General features: G+C 43.3%; 2 protein-coding genes across 2 annotated transcripts in view; one reads left to right on the top strand and one right to left on the bottom strand.

Moving 5' to 3' along the window:
• The first annotated feature begins 861 nt into the window (after positions 1–861).
• Positions 862–24,904, top strand: B3GALNT2 (beta-1,3-N-acetylgalactosaminyltransferase 2). The gene is made up of 12 exons (XM_052671820.1): positions 862–1,064; positions 7,994–8,141; positions 9,212–9,312; positions 10,353–10,546; positions 12,070–12,165; positions 15,935–16,045; positions 16,548–16,626; positions 17,781–17,964; positions 19,534–19,659; positions 21,348–21,507; positions 21,901–21,957; positions 22,292–24,904. Exons 1-12 carry the CDS (start codon positions 962–964, stop codon positions 22,424–22,426), a joined length of 1,494 nt encoding a protein of 497 aa, XP_052527780.1. The 5' UTR covers positions 862–961; the 3' UTR covers positions 22,427–24,904.
• Positions 23,432–25,606, bottom strand: part of TBCE (tubulin folding cofactor E) — a 24,412-nt gene continuing 22,237 nt past the window's right edge. Inside the window, exons 14-16 of the mRNA XM_052671807.1 lie at positions 25,452–25,511; positions 24,004–24,095; positions 23,432–23,774 (exon numbers count right to left, since the gene is read on the bottom strand). Coding sequence (XP_052527767.1) covers positions 23,682–23,774; positions 24,004–24,095; positions 25,452–25,511 — 245 coding nt within the window. The 3' untranslated portion in view covers positions 23,432–23,681. The remainder of the gene's footprint in view (positions 23,775–24,003; positions 24,096–25,451; positions 25,512–25,606) is intronic.

The following is a 25,606-nucleotide window of genomic DNA, read 5'->3' as shown; positions in this document are numbered from 1 at the left end:
GCCAGCAAGGGAGGGGCACGTAAAATGGGGTCTGCGGCCGCCTGGGAGCTTGCTCCAGGTGCGGCGTCCCTTCTTCGTCTCTTTCTGTGGCACCGCCACGTCTGTCAGCTCTAAGCGCAGCGCCGAGGCATCTTCACCGCGAAGCGCTGATTTAACTCAAAGTCCTTTCTCCTTTACGCGGAGCCGCGCAGAGGACGGGCTGTCAAAGCCCAGCGCTGAGGTGAGATGCCCACACGCAGCCGTGCCACGGGCGCGCTGGGGCGCCGGGCTGCGGCACTGAGGCGGGCGGCCGACGCCGCGCCTCAGCTGAGCGGCAGCGCGCCCGGCGCCGGGCTCAGCTCTGCGCGGCGCCCCGCCGGATGGTAGCACGAAGATTTTTCCAGACGGTAGAAACGTGGAACGCAGAGCGCGCGGTGCCAGCAGAGCGGTGTGCCAGCAGACAGCCCTCCCTCGGCACGGTTATATAAGGATCTCGCGTCAGCGCTGATGTTTTGGTACCCTGCGTAAATAAAAGTTGCCGTGAGGAGAGAGGGGCCCTGGGGGATTCCCGCGCCGCCCGGTCCCCACGCGCCGTCCGAGGCACGGCTCGCTCCCGACGGCGGGAGGAGACCCGGGGCGGCCAGGTGCGCGGCTGCTGCCCGCCGCGCTCGCGCACGAGGCGAGGCGAAGCCCTGCTCCCCCGGCGCCTCCCCGAGGCAGAGGACGCCGCTCTCCCGCCGCGCCCCCGCCCCGCCGGTCCCAACCTCCCGCGGCATTCTGGGGACTGTAGGCGGCCGCCGCCGCCGCCCGCGCCGCCGCCGCCCGCCGGGGCTGGGGCGGGACTGCAGCTCCCAGCGGCCGCGGGGCAGCGGAGCTCGGCCCGGCCCGGCCGAGCGGCGGCGCGGAGAGGAGGAGCCGCGTTCCGCCGAGCGGGCCCGTAGTCCCGGCGCGGAGGGGAAGGGGCCGGCTGCGGCGGCGGCCAATGCGAAACTGGCTGGTGCTGCTGTGCCCCTGTGCGCTCGGGGTCGCGCTGCACCTCTGGCTGCTGCTCAGCTGCCCCGGCGGCCCCGGGAGGCGGCCGGCAGGTAGGGCAGGGGCTGTTCGGAGGCGCTCCCGCGGCGGGACTGGGGCCGAGAGGGGCGGGGAGCCGGGAGCCGCGGCCGGCCGTTAAACGGCTGCCGGCGGCGGCGAGGGGCCGCGGCTGCTTCCAGCGCTGGCTGCCGACCGACCGGCAGCGCGTCCCGCTGCGCGCCGCTCCGGGACGGGCAGCCCGCGCCAGCCGGTCCTGCGGGGCGGCGGAGAGCTCCTTATAGGGTTGGGGTGCGAGTGAAAGCAGAGCCCTAAGGGCCGCGTTGCGTTCTTCGTCGTGCGACCTGTGGTTTTCAGGCCGTGGATCTGCACGGCGGGTAGAAATAAGCGTCTGCTTGGGGAGAAACTTCTGTCAGACGCCCGTAGGTGCTGTCTGGGAGCGTTAAGAAATGTTCTTTTTATAGGATGTCTGGGAAACGATCCGGAGATAACAGCATATTTTGTCCTCGAGCTCTGTTGAGAGACCCAGCGGCCCATTGGGTGACAAAGCCATGCTTTGGGGCAGGTTCTGTACGCAGCGGTGCCGAGTCTGCAGGCCTCCAGTACTGCTGGGTACCGCAGGTGTGGGGCGAGCAGGGTGGGAGCTGGGGTGCTCTGGAGACATGGTGTGTGGCTGTGCCTGTGTGCCCCTTATGGAGGTGATTCTAAGTTGTCACAGGAGTTGTTGTTCTGAGACTGAGGTTCCTCTGGATGCTGGGGGTCACTGTGTCATTCGTCTTCCGTGGTGCAGCCCTTGTAAGCTCAGCATGTGGGAGCTGCAGGTGGCTGTGTGAAATCTCATAGAATCGTAATCATAGAATCATAGAAAGGCCGGGGTTGAAAAGGACCACAATGATCATCTGTTTTCACCCCCCTTGCTATGTACAGGATCGCCAGCCACTAGACCAGGTTGCCTGGAGCCACATCCAGCCTGGCCTTGAATGCCTCCAGGGATGGGGCGTCCACAACCTCCGTGGGCAACCTGTTCCAGTGCATCATGGTGATGTTTTCTGTTGAGATTTCTAAATCAAATGCAGAGGTTTCTCAGCTTTGGATGGGGAAGAAGCTTTGCTGTTCTGGGATTTCTTGTTAGCATTTGTGTTGGAGTTTGTGCAGGTTACCATGAAACTATATTGCATTCAATAGTGCTTTTTTGCTTTTTTTTTTTTTTTTTTTTTTTTAATAAGCATGCATTTAGTTTGTGCAAGGGTTGTTTGGTTGTAGTTAATTGAGTGATGTATCAGTGTGGAGGGAAGGAAAACTGACACTTCTCATAAAAGGTAAATTTCCATCGTTGGTAGAAAAATGCTCAATATGAGATATGTGCTCTCCATAGGCCTGGTTTTCATGTTTTTTAAGGAGGACTCTGCCCTCACAATAAGAATAGATTTGACTGTGGGACAATGTCTTATAGTAGCTGTGACATAGAAACACGTTATCTGTGTATTCCCTGGTGTTTCATTTTCCTGTGTAGTGTCTCAACAGTTGCAAAAACTGCCCCAGCACAGATCGAAAGCAATAGAAGAGCAGTTCTACTTTTTGAGAAGTTTTTTCCTCTCAGGAACCATTGTGCATGCATTCACACAGATGCAGAATGGAAACTTCTATTAAAATCTGATGGCCTGTTGTAACAATTATTTACCTTGACGCAACTGACTCATGAACACAAGACTGAAAGAGCCATCTCTGACTACCCATTGTACTCAACCTTTCTAATAAGCAGCTCTTAATCTTCATGTTCAAATGGCAGCTCTATAGTCTATGTTTATCTAAAAAAGGGTTGGGGCTGCTATGTTTGTTCGCTTGGATTTTAATTGCCTTAGAAAGGGCTGTTCCAGGAGCTTATGGTCTTGCTTGTCCTGCTTCTTCTGCTTCTCCTTCATTGGAAGAGCTTCCTTTAATAAAACCTTCTTCCTGACTGCCCACGTGAAAGGCTGTAGCCTGCCTGCACACTTAGGCCCGCTGTGGCATGTGGTTGTCCTCTGTGTTCACGATGACTTTCACCCCACTGCTGCAGAAGCCAGTATACTGCCATATGCGTCTTGTACACTGTACTTATTAACTGGAAAAAGTAAATAGGATCAGCCCTGAGATGAAAGGCACTGGCTGCTGACGTAGTGTCCTGACTCCTGGCTCTCTACTCCTTTTCTTCACCAGTGAATGGGGCTGTAATTCGTGCTTCTGAGCAAGATGTGCAAGAAGATGCATTTAGGTTTAACTGAAGTCTGACTGGTTACAAACAGGTTCTATCCAAAGGAAATTTCGTGGGTAGGAAGTTTTGGTTAATTTTTGTAAAAGTCATGGATAGCAGCTAATTATAAAATGACCTCAGAAACTTGAGAAAGAACAGACAGACCTGCTTTTCACACTCCATGTGGGTTCATTGCTAATTGTGGGTTTCAATTGATGGCACGATTCTAATTGAGTAGGAAATAAGAGCCTTCAGTTACTGTACCTAATCAAATGCCCCACAGGTTCAGTGTAACAAACTGCTTTGCTGATGATAATGCCTTTTCAGACATAATTCCAGTTGTGTTTCTGCGGGTATGTGGCAGCTAAAATGTGGCCCTTGTGGTTCTGTTAAAGTCAGTCTTTTACTAGTGAATATTACGGAGCAGATTAAGAAACACCATTTTTTTTGAAGCTGCTTGTGTGCCATCTGTTGTCCTGTGGTTCAGCACGTACTTTTCCAGCACTGTCCTAATGGATCCACATACAGAGTTGGTTAGGCTGGCAATTAGTGACTTGCCTCACAGAATCAGGACCATGTCCTGCATGGACTGGCCTGTGCACTTGTCAGGTGAGAGAGCAGGGAGAAGCTGAACCCACTGTTGGCTTTTTGACATGGAAATAACAAAAAGTAGAAAAATCATTTGGTTATGAATAAAACTTTGCTTTGTAAGGAGAAATTCTGCCAAAAAGAGAGAACGTTAAGAAGAAATGTTCTTGGCATCTGTTAACCCTGTCTGTCAGAGAGCAGTATATTGCTTCATCATAGAGTTGTTTCATCTTTTGTAGGCATGTTAAGGCTGATTAATCTGATGGCCTTGGAGGTTGAAACTGTCTGGCAGCAGGCAGGCTTGGTGTTGGCTCTCTAGCTGTGTGGTTCTGCCTGAGATGTCCGTTGTTCCCCGCCTCGGTCCATAAGATCTTACCAGAACATTGTTTTCAGGGTTGGGCCAGGCCAAACAAAACCAACTCTCTCACCTTTGATGAGCATGAGATAATTGTCAATCCAATATTTGTCAACTGAATTGGGATTCTTTTTTTTTTTTTTTTTTTTTTTTTGTCTTGCAACTGTTCTGTCTGATACATTGCAAACTCCTGATAAGCAACATTAGAAATGCATTTTAATGCATTTTGGCATTAGAGCAAGAGCCAAAGGATGCCCACCAGTTGTGTCATAGCTGAGCAGCCAGGCTTGTGACTGAAGGAAGCTCTTCTAAATTGCCTACCGACTAGGACAGCCACAAGGAAGCAAGCATCCTTCTCTGGGAGCTGGCTTTTGTGCTCAGAGGTTGGTAATTACTCTTCAACAGGTAAAGGTGCTGCTCATCACTTCAGGTGTCGCAAAAAGGATTTGCTTTGTTCCTTTTGCCTCTACACTTTTGAGGCTTGGCCTGGAATAGTGTGAGTGCTGTATGGTGTTCAGAGCACTGTCAGCCTGCCAGTATTGCAACTGCTGCTTTGCAATGCTATAGGACCCCACTGTTCTATTTCCTTAAAGGAATTACATTAATGTAAAATAAATAAATAAATCTTCTGCCTGCAGAGGTTTTCCTCATTGAATCCATAAGTACTTAAAAGCTTGCTTAAAGGCTTGTCTGTGTTAAGGAGTACCGTGCTCCTGCAGAGCAGAGCGTGTGCACTTCTTGTTGGTTTTTAGCTCTGGTTTAACGTAGGTCCTGCAATGAGGTCATGCAGCTCTGCTCACACAAAAACCTGTAATGCAGACGAGCTACAGCAGATTACTTTAAGTGAAGAAGTTTAGAGGTGGAGAGAGAGCTGCTTTTGCTCTTTGGTTTGTTCTTTTTCTGTGTGTGTCAGCACTCTGTGAATACAAACCTTCTTTATATTCAGTTAATTCCTTCCTCCGTGTTTGTTTGGATCTTTCAGAAAGCAGCACAGATGAGAAGGGCATTTAAAAGCAGGGATACATCTCCAAAGTCACAAGAATAGGCAAAGATAACACATGGATTTGTGGGGGGTGTTCCTTTGAAGTCTTACGAAGTGGATTAGTTGAGAATATTCTTAACTTCTGAGCAGCCTACCAAGTTCTGTCCGTTGACAGACCTGCACAAGTGGGTGGCTGCAGGATGGCAGAAGGCGCAGAGCCCAGCATTCTGCACAGCTGGCTTCGTCCTGCAGTAGCCAGCAGAGGATTACTGCCTGATAGTGCAATGAGGCATGCGGTGCCGGGCCTCTGTAGGCAAGAGCTCCAGGTGAGTCTCTTCTTTGTCCGGTTCCATGAAATGTGTTGGTACTGGGTCACTTTGGGGCCTGTGCTCCTGGTAAAACTTGTCTGAAAACATCGTGCAGATTCAGTAGTTGCTCGGGGACTCATCAGTAGAGATGCGTGCAGCAAGATCACGTTTACTTTGTTTATTGACAAAATCAAGCTAAATGATCTCTCAATCTTTTCATGTCCTTGTAATGGCTGTAAATATAATTAACAGCTTAGCTTGACATTTTGTTGAGAGTCAGTCTCACAGGAAGGAGAGATGCTTGTTAATATTTGTAGTGTGGGAAATAATACTTCTGGAGCTGTTGGCTGCAGATGAGGTGGTTCACATCCGAGTAGGGCCAGCAGGCCGCCTGGCGGCAGTGGCCTCTTCCCACAGTCACCTCATCAGGAGGCGCTGCTTTGTTTTCAGCCTCATCTTCTAAGGGCACATCTTTGTGCTGTATGGATGTATTCCCCTCCTCCTGCATTTCTTCCTGACTTTGATCCGTTGATAGCTCTCAGTCATGTTTGACAGACAGGTGGAGGTCACAAAGACTGGTGTTTTCCCCAGGTTTCACATCCTGTGGCAGCTTATGGCAGGTCGTACTGAGGTGAACACTGCGCCAGTAGAGATACGTGTTTGGTCAGACGTCAGAGAACTGTGTGGGAGCCTGTCCTTACAAATACCCCAGCCTAAGAAAAGCTGCTGAAAGAACTAATTAGGCGTGTGGCACAAGATTCTGGCAGGCTGGGCTTCTGTCATTCTTAGTGCTGACAGAAGTACTCGTTGTGGTTTCTGTGTAGAACAAAATAGATCTCAGTGGCTGGGAAACAGGCTGCCTCCATTCACATCTTCATAGTCTTTGCTGTGGGGTAATGGGCTTAAGCAAAGTGTCAGTGAAAGCAACTTGTGCCTGATGCTGGGAGAGTGTGGGGTAGGCACTGCACGTTTGGCTGCTTACGCTTTACTGAGAAGTCCTTGGCTGCTTGATGCACCTGCCACACAGACCTAAGAATTCCAAAGCAAGGCAACTAATGGGAGCGTGGCCTTTTAACGGAAAAAAGCTTTCCCTCCTGCATCCATTCAGTGGGTGGCACTTTTAGGATTTAACATGGAATGTGATATATAGTCTTCCTGTTATTGTTCTTTTGGTTTTCTTTTCATGTCTGGTTTTTCCACAGTTAGCAGGCCTGTAACCACCTGCCTGTAAAGTACTTTCTCTGTGAAGCAAATGGGAGTGTAAGTAGTGCACGGTGGCAGAGACTTGCACTGGATCATGCAGAGAGCCAGTAGCATAGCTAACATTAGGCTTCTGCTCACCTTCTTTCTCCATCTTCCACCAAAAAATCCAACATGTTGGCAGTTTTCCCTTTGTTTTGTAACTGGAAATTGTAATGGCTTGGTTGTCTTGTACAATCAGTGCAAGTTAAGAGCAATACAGTAGATATGTATTTTTTAAGCTTGTTATTAGTGCTTCACATTTTGGCCTAAGAATGCACAAAAATAGAAGATATGATAATTCACTTTGGTCCCCAATGTCAAGTATTGATTTCTTATATAAATATTTAGTTACTATTGACTTGGAGGTCAGCGTTGTTTTCTTGTGACTTATGCTGCATCAGATCATATACGTGACATGTCTAAATTGTATGTGTAAGTGAATAATAGCTTCATGGTTTTTTCCCCCACCTTTCTGACTTTTTCTTGCTGTTTTATTTTATATTTTATTTTCTCACTGTTTTATTTGGCTGTGGGATTCAGGTCTCAGGTGCAATTCATTATGAACACACCCTAGAGCAAAAAAGTATTCTTCTCCAAGTCTGGATGTTGATTGAGCTACCTCCCTGGCTGTTCTCAGGTTTTGTGATCTCTAAGTTAAACCAGCACAAGCTAAACCATGGATTACAAGTGTTGGCTGTGATGTCCAGAGACTCTGTGCAGGGATGTCAGACCCTGTGTGGAGGCACACGGTGCTGCCCAGCTTCGAGCAGCTGGAAACAACAGGCCTTGGCGTGGTAGAGTGAAGTGGTGAAGCTGAGGGGTCCAGCAGCCTTAAGAACAAACAGAGGAAAAATTGGCATGTTTTTGAATCTGACAGGCTTGGTTTAAATATTTCTTCTTCTGGGTAGAATCATGGTGAATTATAACAGTGAAGGCTTTGTACCAGGTGGCCAGGCTTTAGGATAAAGAAGTGCCTGCAAGCAAGCAGAAGGCTCGAGCTCCCATGAGACTGGCAGAGTACACAGTAGGACCTTGTACCTTACCCACAGGATTTCTGACCTGCTTTGTTCATTCCAGGAGTGTTTTTACAGATTGATAGCGAAGGTTTTGGTGCGCTGAAGATGTTTTCCTGTTTCTGAACCAAGAATGCAACAGTAATTTTATCTCTTGTTTTTAGTGTTTCAGGTGCTCGGTACTCTTGCTTTTGATGTGCATTTTAATTACTGCTTGCAGCTCAGAATCGTGCATGTAACGTATCTGTTGTTACTTTGTATTTCTAGGTCCGCTGGCCTTCTTTCCTCAGTGGAAGCTGAAACATTATGATGTTGTTGTAGGTGTTCTGTCAGCTCGCCACAATCATGAACTGCGCAGTGTTATAAGGAACACTTGGTTCCAGCACTTGAAACAACACCCAACACTGAGCCAACGGTAATCTCTAGTGTTTCAAACTTTTGGGGCTGTGAAAAGAAAACAATATTATGCATAAATCTCTTGATTTAATCAGTTTTTTAAAAAAGATTTCCATTTTTTCCCTTTCATTTTGAGCATCTTATGTTCCGATCATTTTAAAATCTGCTTAGTGCTGTATAAAAATACCGCTTGTTGCGGGCTGGAGCTGTTTTATACAGGAAATTCTAACTGTACAGCTGTATACAGAAACTTCTGATGGTTCAACTGCTCGCTGCTGTTCATTTTTACGATTAATTGCTGTTGTTCATTAGTGATGTATCAGACTTTCCCTTTTCCACGTTGCAGTGTCTGCTTTGTATGGTATGCAGCTTGACTTGCTTAGTAACCCAGAATACTTGAAAGCAAGCACAGTTGTCTTTGGTGAGAGCACCACAAAATGTTTTTTAACAGCTTCAGTTGAGACAAAGTTTAGGTGTATTTCCCACTGACACAAGTATACCAGCAGTACCCTTCCTGACCACTCACATAGACCTGTCAATCTGCAGACCAGACATTTTTTACTGAGAAAATTCTGCAGTTCATTCCTGGAATCACTGTGAAGTTTATAGGCCTCCCCTCTAAGTACCTGCCTTATACTGAAAGCCATTTGCTGTTCACCAATTTGGTGTGCAGTACAGAGTGAAGCATAGCTGCTCTGATCATCTGAAAATGTGACCTTTCATAGCTTAGATGGAATCTGAGGAGGATATTTAGCTGCTGAGTGAAAGACTGGGTGGAGGTCGATGCTCTTGCTGCTTGTACTGCTTACTGTCTCCTGACTTGCACTGTCAGGACTGGGGCTGAAAACAACAATCCCGATCCTGGTGGCCAGTATTCCTGTGCCCTTGTGTAAAAGGCTGTTCTGTGTTTGCAGCTGAGCCCCCACACAGGGATTCATACGGTTTCTCTATGCAGAGACCTTCATTGTTGATCTTAAGGGGTTTTAAATCTTAATCTTGGGGAAGGTGGGCCGCTGTGATCAAATAAGTTTATTGAAGGTGAAGGGAGGAGGGAAAAGAACTGGTGTTAATAAAACCAAATTATTTTAGTGTCCTTGTGAAGTTTATAATAGGTGCACGTGGTTGTGCTGTGCCAGTGGAGGACAGAGAAGACCCCTACTCCTGCAAGCTTCTGAACATCAGTAATCCAGGTATAGAAGTTAACTTATAAAAATTCTATGATCTGAACTAGAAATGATCACCTTTTATGAAAATAACTTGAGGTGCTTAACTGAGATGGATAGTCCTTAAATGAACGCTGCCTAGAATTTGCTGTCTTGACGTCACATAACCTTCCTGTAAGTGCCAAGTGCAGGCATGGAGAGGGGAGGTCTTGAGGGTGTGAAGGGGAGGCTGTTGGATTCTAATGAATTTGCATTCTTCTTGTATCAAGGAATGGTCTCTCCCATGTGGTATATTTTTATTATACATTTTTTACTACATCCCTGTGTGAAATCAAGTTGGAGAGAGCTTCGGTGACGCAGTCCAGTACCATACATGAGTGCAGTCAGTAGGAAGGCAGGAAAAGGCTCTGTTGGTGAAATGAGTTCCAAGCAAGTCTGGCTGATAGAAATAAAGAAGCAAAGTGAAATGCTGCCTTACAAAAATACTTTAACTAAAATTACAAATTTCTTCCTGACATTTTTTTTTCCTATTTAATTTTGCTCTTTAATTACGAGTTATCTAAGGACTGCCTGGCTGTGGAGCCAGAGTAATTTCTGTAACCTTTGGATACGAATGGCATAACCTCTGCTTAGCCAGTCTCCCAAGAATAACCATTGCCTCAGGGCACGGGGGAGGGCATAATGCTAAAACAGGCAGCCAAGTTGAGCAAAAATGTATGCCATTTTGGTACATAATTATTTTAATATATTAATACACAGACATATACATGATCAAGAAGCATTTATATCTTCACCTTGTGAATTTATTGTTTTTCTCTGTGGATGCATAGGCATTGGCTTGCTATTGCTGGTAACCTGCAGACTGCTGCATCACTGGGAGTTTCTCCTTACTGCAGTCTGCAGTCAGCTGTCTTTTCTTCTCCTCCAGCACTTGGTTATCCCTGTGCACTTGCCAGCCATGGAAGCTAATCAGCATGCTTTGCGTGTATCCAGGTGCTTCGTGTATATGCAGTTCCAGAGCTATGAAATCTTCTCACATTATCTCTGTCCTTTCTTTTTTCATCTAGTTTTGAATCAGGAAATTGAAGCATTCAGCCTCCCTGAGGACACACCTTCTGTGCTATCTGAGGACAGAGTTGTCAGCGTGAACTTCCGTGTGCTTTACCCCATTGTCATCACCAGTCTTGGGGTCTTTTATGAAGCTGATGGGGTGGGATTCCAGAGGAACATCACTGTCAAACTGTACCAGGCAGAACATGAGGTAGAGCATTGCACTTCTCTTTTACAAGTGAACTGAGGCATATTGTCTGTATTGCAAACTTATTTCTTACAGAAAGCAACATGCTGTGTTGGTGATTTAGAAGAGCAATACTTAAATGGCAAGCACAGGAATTATATTTTACTTCAGTTGCATCATAAATTCTTATTTCACACCTATATATATGCAGTACAGGTGAGAAAAAGAAAAGGAAATTAAAACAGTTTCATAAAGTACTATGAGTAAATTTAAATGCTTTTTGAATGAACACTAATAGCTAATTCCAGGCTACACTTCTGGTTACATTTGAGATTCTAAAATATTAATAGGTATTAAGGAATAAAAAAAAAATCTGTTAAATACACGTAAAACACATGCCCAGAAAAATGCATTGACTTTGGGAGAAAGATATGCAGTGTATGTCTGAATTTTTTCTTGTCTATTTTGTGGATTTTTTCTTTTTTTTCCCCCTGTAAGTGCTGCTTTTTACAGGTAATGAGCTTCCCCTTATGCAATTCAAACAGTGATGATTCCCCTAACTTCTAAGCTTGGATGTGGGCATAACACACACATAATTTAGTGTCTAGTGGGAAAAAAAAATGATTGAGCATAATCAGGAAGCACTTCTGTGCTGTGCAAGTGACAGAGCACTGGCACAGGTTGCTCCAGCCTCCCTGGAGATCTGCCAAAGCCACCTGGATGTGGCCCCAGGCACCCTGCTCTGTGTGTCCTGGCTGGAGCAGGGGATGAAGCACATGGAGCACAGAGGTTCCTTGCTAACCTCAGCCGTGCTGTGATCCTGTGGTGTTCACTGCATTTAATGTTTTGCATTTATCTCTCGTAATAATTTGGTGGGTCAGTGTCAAGGCTCATGGCAGTAATACATTAGAAAGAATTGTAAATTTAAGAAAATAATTAAAATTAAGTGCAGAAAATATACCAAAGTATGACTTTTATGAATGAATAATGAGAGGTGGTTTTATAATACAAAAAAAAGGTATAATATAATCAGATTTATGTTTGCTAAATGGTAGAATACTAAATGTTAACACAGATCAAGTTATTAGGCTGTTAGGTTTTTACTTCCAGTGAAGGTGAAAAATTAGTATCATAGGAAAGCTTGGAGACTTTTCTAAAGATTGCAAATCTGGTGATGCAGCATCTTTATGTCGCTCTTTTACGACCTAAGAGCTGTTTGGTGGCCTATTTAATATAGTCCTAATTAAGTTTTAGGGGACAGCATCCTCTGTTGCAAATAGCAGTCAGCTATTTAAACAGAAGATAGGAAGTCTGTTATCTGGGACACTGAGTCTTCCAGATGATCTGCTGCCTTGGCTGGATTCTGGTTGAGCTCGCACTCTTGTTGCTTGCTTCCCTCTCTTCAGTCCAATGCTTGAATGCCATGAGGTCTCATAGGAAGACAGTTTTCAGTAATCTTTATACGATGCTGTAAGTCTGTTTCATTGTAACTGAGATGATGAGATTTGCCTAATCTCACAGCACTTTACTGCCTTGGTTGTTCACAGGAAGCTCTCTTCAGTGCGCGCTTTAGCCCACCAAGCTGTGGAGTGCAAGTGAACAGACTGTGGTACAAGCCAGTGGAGCAGTTCATTTTGCCAGAGGTATGCGTGGTGTCAAAAGTGCCTTCGGTTCTTTCAAGTTAGCCAGAGTGATTGACTAATAGAACTGACCTATGCTCGAGGCAGAAAAGGGCAAGTGAAAACCTCTGGTTTCTGGTATTCATATTTGGGGTCCAGAATTTCTTTTTCACCATCTTGTTTACCACCAGTTGTTAAAAAGGAAAATGCGATTAGTTGGAGAAGATGTTTCTGCTTCCAGTGTCTTGGACACAACAGTGGTGTGTTATGGTCACAATGACAGTGTTAGCCAAATAGTTATTAAGATGTGCTTACTTAGATCCCCTGAAATTTCAGTAGTTGTGTTTCAGAACAACATTGGCAAGGAAATTGTTCCATCCTTGAATCACACAGGAAAACTTCAAGGTCTTTGATGGAGTTGTCTTGTGAAAATATAAGCTGGAGGATGTGGCACATTGTAGGCTGTGGGTTTTCACATGGTAAAACTTGTATTTTAAAACACGTCAACGTTCTGTGGCTGTGCCCCTCAGAAATTTGGGAAAGACCTTTATTCTAGGCAGTAATGACAGCACTGGCATTCTCAATTGTCCTGAGGTACCATTAGCCAAGCTGTCACGGCCAGGGACTGAAGGGTTTGTTTGTTTGTTTTCTTCTTATTGGCTTTGGGAGGTGCAGTCCAAGACGGGTTTTGGTATAGGGCTCTAGTTGTGGCAGCTTGGGAAGGAACATGATCTGATATTGTTACAGAGAAAGGTCAGTGAATACAAGTTGACTCAGAATGAGGATTCCAGTTCAGTAGATCCTCCTGGGTCCAGGAATTTTTCCTGTTGGACCAGCAGCACCACTTCTAATATGTCAATTGCCATTTTACGCTGTTTTTCTTCATTTAAGTATTCTTCTATTGGGTCTATGATTGGGTCTTTGCTGCTATTTACATAAGTTGTCTTTGGGTCTGGGTTGTTTTTTATGGCAGAAGTTAAATGTTGTATGAAAGAATATAATGAGAGAGAAAACTGAAGGGGAAGGGAAGACATTTGGGCCAGTTTCATCCCTGATTTGTTTCCCTGGCTCTGTACAAATGACTGCATTTGGAAGCCCGCTCCTCTTAAGAGGGCTGCTGCTGATTAATTGGTTTGTCATCTTAATCAGGTTTTAGACTTTTTTTTTTTTAGTGTTGTTTCCTCAGTAATTTGCTAGTATAACAAGGAAGACTTACTCCTCTTAGTCTTTGTTCTGAGACATTAAAATTCTAGGCAGTTGTAATTTGGGTATAAATGACTGCATTTTTCGTGAAAGGCAGATGGGAAATATTTCATTTAGGAAGAGGATATTAGCGTTCATTTATTTCTTTGTGTGGGCATCCTTAATCTGATATATGTCACGCGCTGAACGCTTACAGGATAACGTGATGTTTCTAATGTAGATTAATACGGTTTATGCACAGCGTGTCGTCTACTGTGGTAGTTAAGATGCTGAAGCATAAAAGATGATTCAGAAGAGAGAGAACGCCCACGTGTTCCTACCTACTTCTTTAGCAGTAAATTTAGTGAGCGGTTTAATTATCACAAGATGGTTTCTGAGACAATATCTATTCTCTGCCCTCGCACCTTCAAGAATTAATGGATCGCACCAACTGCTGAAGAGCTTCATTCATCTTCCAACTGAAGTGCTGCTCTTTCTCCTCATCTGGAGGAAAGGGAGAGAAATACAGCACCGAAGAAGCATCTGGCAAGCCAGATTGCTGGAGGCTGCCCTGATCGTTCCACTTTGCAGCGACTGTAGGCACAGAAGAGCAGCACCACCAGCAGATAACTAAAACTCACACGTGGGGTTCCTACAGCCAAGTCCTGGCAATGCGTTTGTGTTGACAAAAAGCCAAAGGCCGCTTGCATGAGAATGGAACTCTGTGCCATATGTATTCCATACCACTGACGGGGAGTAGCTGGAGAGACAAGAAGGACAGTGCTGTTAAACATTAGGAAAGGAGTTTGGCAGGGCTGCATCACATCAGTACACCTGTTCCGTATTCACTGTAATTGCTGCTGTGTTCTGGCAACAACAAGGTTGGAATTTAAATGGGGAAAAACAGATGATGTAGTCTCAGGTGTGCCACTAATGCTTTGCTTTTAGCATTTTTGGTCTTCAGTTTCCATTAAACAGCTTAGAGTAAGAATAGCTGAAGGCTGAAGTAATTAGAAAATTTGCTTACAAGTCTCCCAACCTGGAAAGTAGTGATAGTTTCTAGCTTTAGAACGTCTTGCATTTAGGGTTCACTGGTAAAAATGGATTAAGATTCCTGGTACATGTTTGAAGTCAGTAATACTGAACAGTAAGAATTTTAATGTTGTAACATTTCTGATTGCTGAATAGTGAAAGGACTTAGAAGCTTACTAAACAACTGAATAGTGGTTGTGTCTTCATATGAGGCGTAAAAGTGGGATTAAAGCCCAGTCCCTACTTGAAAATGAAAATAAGTTAGAAAGGTGGATGACATCCTCTGCAAACACGGAAATTCAGTGTATGGGTTTCACTGTGTGTGGATGCTTATGAGTCCTGGTACTAAGAAATGTCTTAGTGGCCCATTTGGTTTGATAACTGACAGGTAATTGAAGAAGCGAGGGAAAGATATTGAGCATGCAAGTCGGGCTTGAGTGAACACTGACTAGCTTTGTTATTAGATTATAAAGCTGATATTATAAATAATAGATGCGAACCTTCTGAAATATGCAGCTGTAATTAACTTCTGAGACTGTTGTGGATGTTAAGACCTACTTCTGGAGAAAAGCAAAGAATCCAGCAGGGCTGTAAGCTGGACGTGGTAGGTTGTCAGTAACTGGAGGGCTTCTGGAAAAGATGGACAAGGAAGCTGAAGTGGGATAAAGCTGGGAGGCTGGTAAAATTAAATAGAAATGCATCTACAGATAGCTGAAACATGTTTCTGTTCTGAGGCCCATACGAGGTACCAGGGTTTTTCCTATGAAACTGAGAGAAACAAAACTGAATGCACTCATCATTTAGCAATCAGGAGTGTAATATCCCTGCAACTCCACACCACCTTGTGATTAAGGTGAGATGATTTAAAAGAAAGGAAGAAAGAAAATATACTATTGCCACCACTCTTAGCTGTTCAGCATACCACTTGTTCTTCCTAGGGGTCTTTGGGAAGTCTTATATTGCATAGATAATAGTTGGACTGCTGGAGGGATGAGTTTCAAGTTGAGATAAAGTGCTTTTAAATGCAGTATATTTTTTTAAAGGAATGACATAAATTAAGAGTTAAAAATATTCAGTTTTGAAGAGATTCAGTTATTTTTCCTTCTCCTTTCCCTGCCTGCCAAGATGACATGCCAGAGTTCTGTGACTGCAGTGGTTTGTGACAGCTTTGCCAGGATAAAGATGGCACTGTTTTCTTTTGAGTGTTGCTGATGCTCAAGGCTCTGATCTCTGGTTATAGCAGATAACTAAAAAGCAGCACTTATTTCCAAATCTGTTTTAACGTACGTCTTGCTGATGTTAAAAAGGCAAAGGCTTTTGCAGTAGAGATTTCTGTTAAAAATTTAATGTTCCTAATTCACATTCATGATTAGTCCTAAAAGCATGGTTGTATTACTGAGTTTCACAGATGTATTTTTCTGAGACTTTTTTTGAAGTATAAGTAAAACATTTTTGTTGTATTCAAGCTGTCCATTTTGTGAAGTTGACTATTTTAAAATTTAAAAAAAATCCACACAAAACTCTTTAATTTTTTAAAGTCTTTAAATACCTGCATAACCACCTCCTGCTCTCTTAACAGAGTTTTGAAGGCACCATTGTATGGGAGAGCCAGGATCTACAGGGCCTTGTTTCAAGAAACCTTCACAAAGTGATGGTGAATGATGGAGGGGGTGTTTTCAGAGTCATTACAGTGAGTCAGCTTATCTTCTCTTCCACCACGTTTCCACTTTTCCTACAACTCTTACAGCTTAGTGTCTTGCTTTCCTGCATTTCTCTATAAAACATTAATTCAGTTGGGCCTCTGACGTCTCGGAGCAAAAGTTTGCTTTACCCAGGAAAAGAACCAGGGCATACAAGAAATGATGCCAGCATGGGACATGTTCTTGTGTTTTGAGTGCAGTTCAGCCATTGCCTTTCAGTAGGTGATGAAATAGGTATAATTGCGAGGCCCGTTGTTACTGTGGTTTTGGATTCAGGGTGCATTAGTTTTAAGTGAAACTTTCAAAAATGCCACAAAATTTTACAGTTCAAAATCCTACTCTTTGTCTTTCATTATGCAGGCACCTAAACCAGAATTGTTTTCAACTCATTCCATTCTTAGTTTCCAGGAAATTTCATGCCCTAAAATCAGTGGAAAGCAGATCAGTAATGAGAGTTTAATTAGTTTCTTTCCATGATTGTGTCCTCGACAGGCAGGGGAAGGGCTGTTGCCACATGAACTCACAGAAGGTGTGGAGGGGATAGCAGGTGGTTTCATCTACACTATTCAAGGTAAGTTTTCAGACAGCACTGCGTTTGATGTTATTATAAAACAGGAACTTTAAGTTACTTTTCTGAGGTAAATTAATGCTCACTCTATTAACTTGATCAGCTTATTGTTTCCACTAAAAGAATTATTTCTTTTTAATGCTCAGCATCAGTGTCCTGCCATGCCTTCTTTGTTTGCCATTTGCCAGCTGCTCCGATTGACTTTAATCTCATTGTCTTTTTATTAACAGAAACAACATTTTTCAGTAGTCTCCTCTGTCCTTGTTTTCTGTAACCCAAACCCAAGTTTAAAACACTGTGTGCAATGTGGTCCTCAGGAGATCTTTCCTTGGTGATGTTCACATTTGCTCCCGTCCTGCTACTTTCAGAATTATTGTTATTAAAGTTTGCTATCAAACTAACAAACAGCAGTTACCTAATGCAGCCTGCTTCTTCACTGCTGTTGTTTCACACCTATTTCAGCAGAACATTCAGAGACTCTGTAAGGGCCCTTTCCAATTTCTTGAGATTTTGGCTGCATCGTACTGTAATATATTCTCATCTGTCCATCATAGCCAATACAGGCAATGAGTTTCAGAGTGTTACTCCTGTCTTTTCCTAGCTAGATACAGCAATATAGCTGGGCAGTCTTCTCATCTTGTCTTTTGTGTAGAAACATAAACTGAGATGTGCTAAGGCCCATCCCTCCCGATGTTGGATAAGTTCCTCAGTGCAATGAACTCTTCTTACTGAGAAGTTCAGTATTGCAAGATCTTTTTAGCTTTTACCTACAGCCAGGTATGTGGTGAAGTTCAGCAGGGACCAACTATGCTACATCAAAACAGGGCCAGTTTGGTTATCTTTAGCAAAGGATATTTTCTTTGTTTTGAGGTTTCTGTAACAGTAACAGAGTAAACTCTGCTGGTAAGAGTAACAGTGAACAGCTTTTTGCACTGAACAACTTTAAAAGTTTGAATTCTTTTGTTACTGAAGAGTACTTTTTTATTTGTTCTGCAACTTTTAACCTCATATACATTTTAAAATTGATTGTAGGATTTTTGTAATCTCATTAAACACCTTTTCAGATTTGTCTGTATGCTGCATATGATCCAAAAGAAATATGTCAAATATTATGTAGGTAAGCATCTTTGTTTAACAATGGCTGCCGCTTCTTTCAGAAGGTGATGCTCTGTTAAAAAGCCTCCATACTCGCCCAGAAAGGTTTACAAGTCACATAAAAAGTCTTGAGAAGGAAGATACTCTACTGGAGGAAGAAAGCAGTACCTATGATGATATTGTTTTTGTAGATGTTATTGACACTTACAGAAACGTTCCATCTAAACTACTGAACTTCTACCGATGGTGAGTTGAAAGAATGGCGTTTTCTCTTAGGAACCTTGTTTGTAGTGTGAGATAATCCAGCATATTACATTATATGACACTTTCACAAAGTGCATACCTTATGTGATTTCCTTCATCTAGCTGTGCTTCTCTCTCACAGTTTTGAGGCACATAGTATATCTAATGAATAAAGTATTTGGTGCCTTAAATGAGTGTGACTGGCAAGGCAGACCTTTCTGCTCTAAGAGTCCAGGTGACAAAATTGTTGTGTCTTTGAATTTCTTTTGTTTCTAAGCATGCAGTTTTACTCTTCTAAAGGATGTTTTTTGGCCAGCTTAGAGTTAGACCTTAGAGTTTCAGTTTGTGCCTGTTGCCTCTTGCCATGTTGTTGGATACACCTGAAATGAGCGTGGCTCTGTTGACTTTACAGCCTCCCTTCAGGTATCTGTAGATGCTGATGAGAGCCCTCCTGATCTCCTTTTCTTCAGGCTGAACAGTCCCTGTTCTCTCAGCCTTTCCTCATAAGAAAGATGGTCCAGTCCCAGATTCTCTTAGTGGCCCTGCACTGGATGCTCTCCAGCCAGTATATTCGTGTCTCTTTACTGGTTAGCCCCTGGACTGGACGCTGTCCTTCAGTTCTGTTCTCAGCCATGCTGAATGGAGGGGAAGGACAGGAGGATTGCATAGTGTGGGGAAGAAAGGGTGAGAGGAAGCATTTTCATAATATATCATCTGTGTTATTCTGAGACAACTGTTTCAATTAATTGATCCTGAATGGAGTAAGAAGGATAGCTGAGTTTTAGCTGCTGGCGAGATTCTACATTTCTTTAACAAATGTCGTGGTTAAGAATGTAACTGAAAACTGAAACATGCTTTCAGTTATAAAAAGGGAGATTAATTGTTAAAGATGTAGATCTCAGTGATCGTTTCTTAAAGGCTAGCAAAATCTTCAGGATTTAGTACTGTAAAACTTAAGGAAAATGCTTTCCTGTCTGAAATTACTCTCTGAAACAAAGTTGGATTAAACCAAGGAATAATCCCTAGAATCTCAAGCTTTGGTTATTTTACAGATGACGGATATTTCAGGCAGTTTCAAATAGTTTCTTTCCTATTAGAAGCATGCTTTGTAGAGGAAGCCTAAGTACCAGGTTGTTTCCTCAGGTGTTCTGTGTAACTTCTACAGCTGTACTGCCCTTGAACTGACCACCTCATCCTGAAGAACAGACCACTAACTTTTAACAGCTGTGTGGCCATCATTACCAGGGATTCATATCCTTTTGTGGCCAATACTGCTTAAGGCAGATTTATTTGTAAATCCCCCATCTGTACTGGAGAACAGGACAGAACTGCAAGATTCTTTTCTGCAGATCCATGCCATAAGATTGTTATAGGGTGCAGCTCCACCTCCTTTTGACAGGACAGGTAGTAAGCCGTAGGCAACAGGGGAACTGTTCATAAGCTGGATGAGGGAAGGCAATGTCTTCACTTATCTCTTGCTTTCTCCTCTGCTCCCCAGAAAAAACCCTTGTGAAGTGTTTTGTTGTATAACTGTGGGCTACAGCCAAGCAACTCATCACTTTTCTGTTACAGGACAGTTGAAACAACAAGTTTTGATTTGTTGCTGAAGACGGATGATGATTGTTACATTGACTTGGAGGCTGTTTTTAACAGGATAACACAGAAAAAATTGGACAGACCAAACATTTGGTGGGGAAAGTGAGTTGGTTTTGCTTTTTTTTTTTAATAAGTCTTTAACAGATTACTTAAAAGTCATGTCCTAGTAGGGAGATTTGGACAAAATCTTTTCTATGTAAGTAATGTCTTCATGTGTAAATGCTCTAATAGTCACAGTCTCCTGGTAAGACAAGTGTGAGATGAAGAAAGCTGAAATCAGTATAGGAAGTACAAAATGAGTAGCAAGGCCTTTACCCCTCAGTTTGAAGGAGGTATATAGGAGGGCTGCACCCCTCCTGTCCTGTCAATGGAAGATGAGAGGTGATGGCCTCAAGTTGCACTGGGGGGATTGAGGTTGGACATGAGGAGAAACTTCTCTGAAAGTGTGGTCTGGTACTGGAATGGGCTGCCCACAGAGGTTGTGGAGTTACTGTCCCTGGAGGTGTTCAAGGAACATTCACATCATGGTACTCAGGGACATGGTTTAATGGGAAGTACTGGTGGTAGGTGGACGGTTGGACTGGACGATCTTGGAGGCCTTTTCCAACACTGGTGATTCTGTGATTTTGTGTGGTCTGAAGTGGATTGTGGTGTCAGCTGTCTCTTGTCTGCTGGGTGCTTTACATATCAACTTCAGCTGTGAATGTGGACTCTGATCACAGGTCTGCCACGCAGCTGTAATCCCTCAGTTACAGAGCTGGTGTCTGAGGCGACAGTTCTTAGAAGCCCACAGAAGTGTTAGTTTATACTTACAACTAAATTCAGCAATTCTTGAAGCTGCTTGCAAAAAGCACAGAGAACCTGCTGCATTGACACAGTTATGCCAGTTAGCTGAGAGCGCGTGAGAGACTTGCAAGGCAAGTGTTCTATCAGTCTTTTCCTGAAATGTAAAGGAAGGCATTCCTGACATGGCAGTCAGATGGGGTCAGCAGTACGGTGTGCTGCGCTTCTGGCTTCCTGCAGGTGTCTGGTAGTAAATAAAACATCCCCTAGAGGAGGCAACTGCCAAGACCTGTTTGTGGTAGAGTGATGGTGGCCTTTGTTGAACAGCTGCTTCGTTTGGAAAAGAGCACAGAGGAGGGGGTGACTCCCAGAAAGCTTCAACAGTAAATCAGTGTTGAGAAAATAAAGCTCTGTCCAGTGTTCCTTTCCAAGAGGTGTTTCTTCCTGTAGCTGTGACTAAGTTACTTTGGTCTAGCAGGGCAATTTTTGGTAGACTATATAAAATACAGTACTATATATTGTGGGTTGTTTTTTTGGGGGTTTTTTTTTTGTGTTTTTTAAAGCAGCCATTAGTTTGATCAGGAAGATAGGATGTGTAACTGTGCTGTAACTCTGTGCCTGTTGGAGGCACTGGCTTTGTGTGGTACTGGTAGCCAGGTGGGGTTGAACACAGATGTGGCTGTTTGTTAGAGAATGCACTTAAGGATGCTGTTATGTTTCCTGGATCCAAACACAGCAGTACTGCAGCCATGTGAGAGACCTGACCGTTGGTGCTACATTCATTTCTGTTCAGAGAACTTCCTGTTACTACCCAAGATGAGAACCAGACAAAAACTTCACTTTCAAGGGTTGTGTTGGATTAGGTGCTGTGCTCTAGAGGAACGAGGCTATCTGGACACTGTTTTGGATCGCCTTCTACTTTGTCCTCTTAGTATTGCTCTTTTTTTAGTTCATAGGTTTCACAGAGAGCTTTGTACAAACACCTCACAGGTTAATGTGGTTTTCAGTTTCAGACTTAACTGGGCAGTTGATCGAACTGGGAAATGGCAGGAGCTGGAGTACCCGAGTCCTGCCTATCCAGCCTTTGCTTGTGGGTCTGGCTATGTTATCTCCAAAGACATCGTTGAGTGGCTGGCAAGCAATTCTGAAAGATTAAAGACTTACCAGGTATTAAAACTATGATTCGGTTCTATCTTAGGCTGGTTAGAGGAGCAGCATGTAGTGTTGCTGACTTGGAAAGAACACTGCTCAAGTATGTGCTGGATTTTCCTGGTTTAATGCTGTGGCTTTTTGTAGTGCTTTGGCTCACCGTACTTAGTGATGTTTTAGCTCCCATCACAGCTGTTTGGGACCGAGAAGCTCTGGTATGGTAATCTTGGTGGGGCTTTTTTTGTACTTTTTCCCTTGTGGAAACAGTTGGTGCTTTTTCACAGAGAAGTGGGAGGATTATTGGAACACCTGTAAACTACTCAGGCACAACTTTTTGTAGTTAGTCTTTTTTATGTAGGTGTGGGCTTTAGGCCTTCCTGGTGCAAACGCTTTTATCATGTTTTGTCTCAGGGTGAAGATGTGAGTATGGGCATCTGGATGGCAGCTGTAGGACCCAAGCGATACCAAGTAAGTCTGCAGAAATTCTCTGATCTTATGGAAAGAGAGGGTGACTGTTAGAATGAATAAAACAGGAGAAACATTCTCTTTTTCCTTTTACAAAACTTGAACCTGCTACTAGATCAAAATCCAGAAAGCACTTGTTAAAACCAATTTAAAGAACAAAACCACACCCCAAACAACCACCTCCCCCTTCAAGTACTCCAAACAGCTCCAGCAGTTGAAGAAGGAATGTACAGCTCCAACTGGTGAAACTTCTTAGCAATACATTTGGCACACAAAGAAAACCTGATTCTTGGAAACCTTCTAAGAAAAACTACTGAAATCACTGTCTCTCTAACAGGATAGTCTCTGGCTGTGTGAGAAGACCTGTGAGAGAGGCATGCTGTCTTCCCCTCAGTACTCCCCACAGGAACTGAGAGAGCTCTGGAGAGTAAAGGAACTGTGTGGAGATCCTTGCCGATGTGAGGAAAGATAATGGGCTTGCATTGGCCAACATGGTAGCGTATACCGATGGTGGGAAAGCGTACACTGGGGTTCATTCCCTGAAGAAAATGGAACATTGAGGTATCTTTTACTGTTGGGTTTCAGCTGAAGTGTGACGATATTTGCACATCCCTTTTGATAATTACAAGTGGACTGAAACTATCCAATTTCTATAGTATAGATGTTGATCTGACAAAAACCAAAATGTTTAAGATAAAAATTTCCTTTTTATATAAAAAGTCAAAAACCTACTTGTAATTAATAAATGCAGATAAGAATGCCAACCAGCCTGTCTTTTGTAAATTTCAGTACTACTGATTTAACTCTGTATAGAGCTGTACCAGGATCCCAGAGGAGCTGTGCTTAGTAGCAGGGCAGCTGGTCAGTTGTGCTGCAGCAGGTTCCATGTTTGTTGGAGGGGCTGAGACAGCGAGGGTTTGGGATTTATCTTATGCTGTTCAGTTTGTTTAAACCGTTGTCATTTTAGATTAAAAAAATAAAATCAAAGTCTGCTTATACCAAATCTTGAAGTTCTACAAACCTAGCCTGATGAGGTGGGATTTCTGATAGCTCAGTGTGCTATTTATAAACCTAGGGCTACACGAGTGGAAGTAAAATACTACTGAGGAATAGCACAGCAGAGAATGTAAAATAAATAGCAATGCCCTGCAGTATGCTGAGAACTTATTTATATACTGTGGTATGTTAATACTGTAGGTAGAATTATGGTTTGTCACGTTTTAACTTTAAATATTCTAAGGCTGTGTAGATACTTCTGCAATTACTGCTGATTTACTTTCATTTGCTTTAAGTTCTTTGGAAATAAGTGAAAACAGAAAGAGCAAGTAGCTTCTTTCAGCACAGGACTAGTTTTATCCTAGAGCTATTTTAAGCAAAGATATCACAACTTGATCCTGATGTCAGTTCAGTAAAAACAAGTTCTCACTGCCGCAGGGGGAAGGTAGTATAAAATAATGGCCAAAGGGTTACCTGGAGATTTATTTAATGGAAGAATTTAAGCGCTATTTATTTGGTTTCTCTTACATAAGACACTCCAATCAAAAGTAAAGGCTTTCATGGAGACCACTACTAAGCTTAGGAGCTGGCAGTATTACCACTGAGCCCTCTGCTACCACCTTCTCCCAGACGTGGTCAGGCACAGGTTGCACACAGGTCTGCAGACTCTCCGTGATGCTTCTGCAGTTCGAGTGTTGGCTTTTCCTTCAGTCTGCCAAGGGTGTCTCTTTTTACCACCGTACTAACACAGAGTCTCCATTTTCTATTGAGTAAAACTGCAAAGGCTTTAAGTCGTTGTCAAGTTCAACTTCTTTCCCTTTTAGCTAGAATAAGAAAGGAAGAAAGTAGTTTGATCAGACTTCAATAAATTCTAGTGTATTCAAATCAAACTTAGATCAGGCAGTTAAGACCATATTACAGCAGTTCTAAATTACAGCAGGAAGAGCACTCTCCTTGTGTGAGATCAACGTCACTAGGCAGTACTTTAGAACATGCTATTGAACTTTATCAGCATGACGTATTTTACTGCTAAATTACCTAATTTTAACTCACTTTAGAACTTTCGTAGGACAGTTTCAGTTCCGAACCAGGAATTCTAAGTAGGCGATAGAGCAATCCTTTGACCTTCTGAATAGTCATGGACTCTGAAAAAGGGAGGTGGGGGGATAAAATCATTAGAAAAATGCTGCTACCACGGAGCTGTACTGTTTTTTCAGCTATACTTGCTCATAGCAACGGTGAAAAGCTGTACTGCTGCTTCAGTTCTAACACTGCAATAACGTATTTTGTACCTGAAATGATAACTGCTAACATCAAGTTGAAAATGGTTTAATCTCTGGTGGATCAGACAGAATACACTACTGTGTTTTAAGTGTTGGATCCCTTATACCAAACTGAAGTGTTACAGCTTCATAATTTGAAACAAAACCTTTGATTTTGAATTTACTCCATGCTAAAACCAAGTGACCTTTGGGACATGTACCAGTCAGGTTCTGACTGCTGGCAGCTGGCGCCCATTCCTTCAAGTTTTCGTACCTTGAATCGGCTTTCCCAGCACAAACAGCACTGTGGACCTCATGCCATTCCTACCAGTAAGTGCTGCTGCTTTAGCCAGGCCCCAGCACACTGCCAGCAGAGCTGTACAGCCGTTTCTATTATGAAGTCAGTTACACTAAGGAGTATTTTTTTTGTAATGAATTTTGAGTAAGTGTAGTTTGCTCCAGAGGTGAGAGCTGTTTGCAATAGATCTACTCGATATAAAAAATACGTTCAACTTGTACTTCTTTTGAAGCTTTACCTAAAGGCACAGCAATAGTGAGTTACTCCTGTAATCCCACGCATTGTACTTAAAACAAATATTTTTCTATCAAACATTTTTGTAAAAGCTGTATCTATCTATCATCTGATTTTATGCAACTTGTGATAATAAATGTGATTTTTATTTTAGAATAAAGCTTGACTAAATTGTTTTCTTTCAGACTCCATTCTGACACATCTTTCCAAACTTTCAGTTTGATTTAGAACAAAGTCTGCTCATTTTAGTTGTCACTACAGGCACCAAAACTTCACAGAAGATAGACTTGATACAGGTCAGCATCAGTCTCCTGATGTCATTTTTAAGACAGACCAGAGACCTTACGGAGATCTAGAATTGCAGTCTAGATATTTGGCTCTTTCAACTTTGTTCTTATTACTGGTTAGTACATCCATCAGCGTTCGGATGCAGTGGTTGGCCTCTGACTGCCTCATGGAACAGTGGCAGCCGTGGTAATAAGAACAAGCATCAACTTGTAATTTTCAAACAGGACTGAAAGTAAGTGGATGAGGGTCAGAAAAATGACTTTTTGAACTGAGTTCTACAATTGTCATTCCTTTATATGACAGAATCATAGGGGACAATCTTCAGGAGCTGACAAAGCTCGGGGCAGCTGTCATCCTTTATTACAGTTGTTTGCAAAGGAGCTACAACTCAATTGCTAAGACAACAAGACAAGACTTACCTGGTAACTTTTTCTCTACAGGCTTCTGCTCAGGGTTGTCAGGACATTTAATTGTCAAAGCTTAAGGAAGAACAGCAAGGCATTAGTGAGTGAATGTCAGGCCCTGTTCTGACAGGACACAAAAGCTTTTTAAGTCTGCTTTTGTACAGACCTTT

This window comes from Tympanuchus pallidicinctus, unplaced genomic scaffold (assembly GCF_026119805.1).
Source record: "Tympanuchus pallidicinctus isolate F22 unplaced genomic scaffold, pur_lepc_1.0 scaffold1, whole genome shotgun sequence".
Lineage (NCBI taxonomy): Eukaryota > Metazoa > Chordata > Aves > Galliformes > Phasianidae > Tympanuchus > Tympanuchus pallidicinctus.
This window is presented reverse-complemented; position numbering and strand designations above follow the sequence as displayed.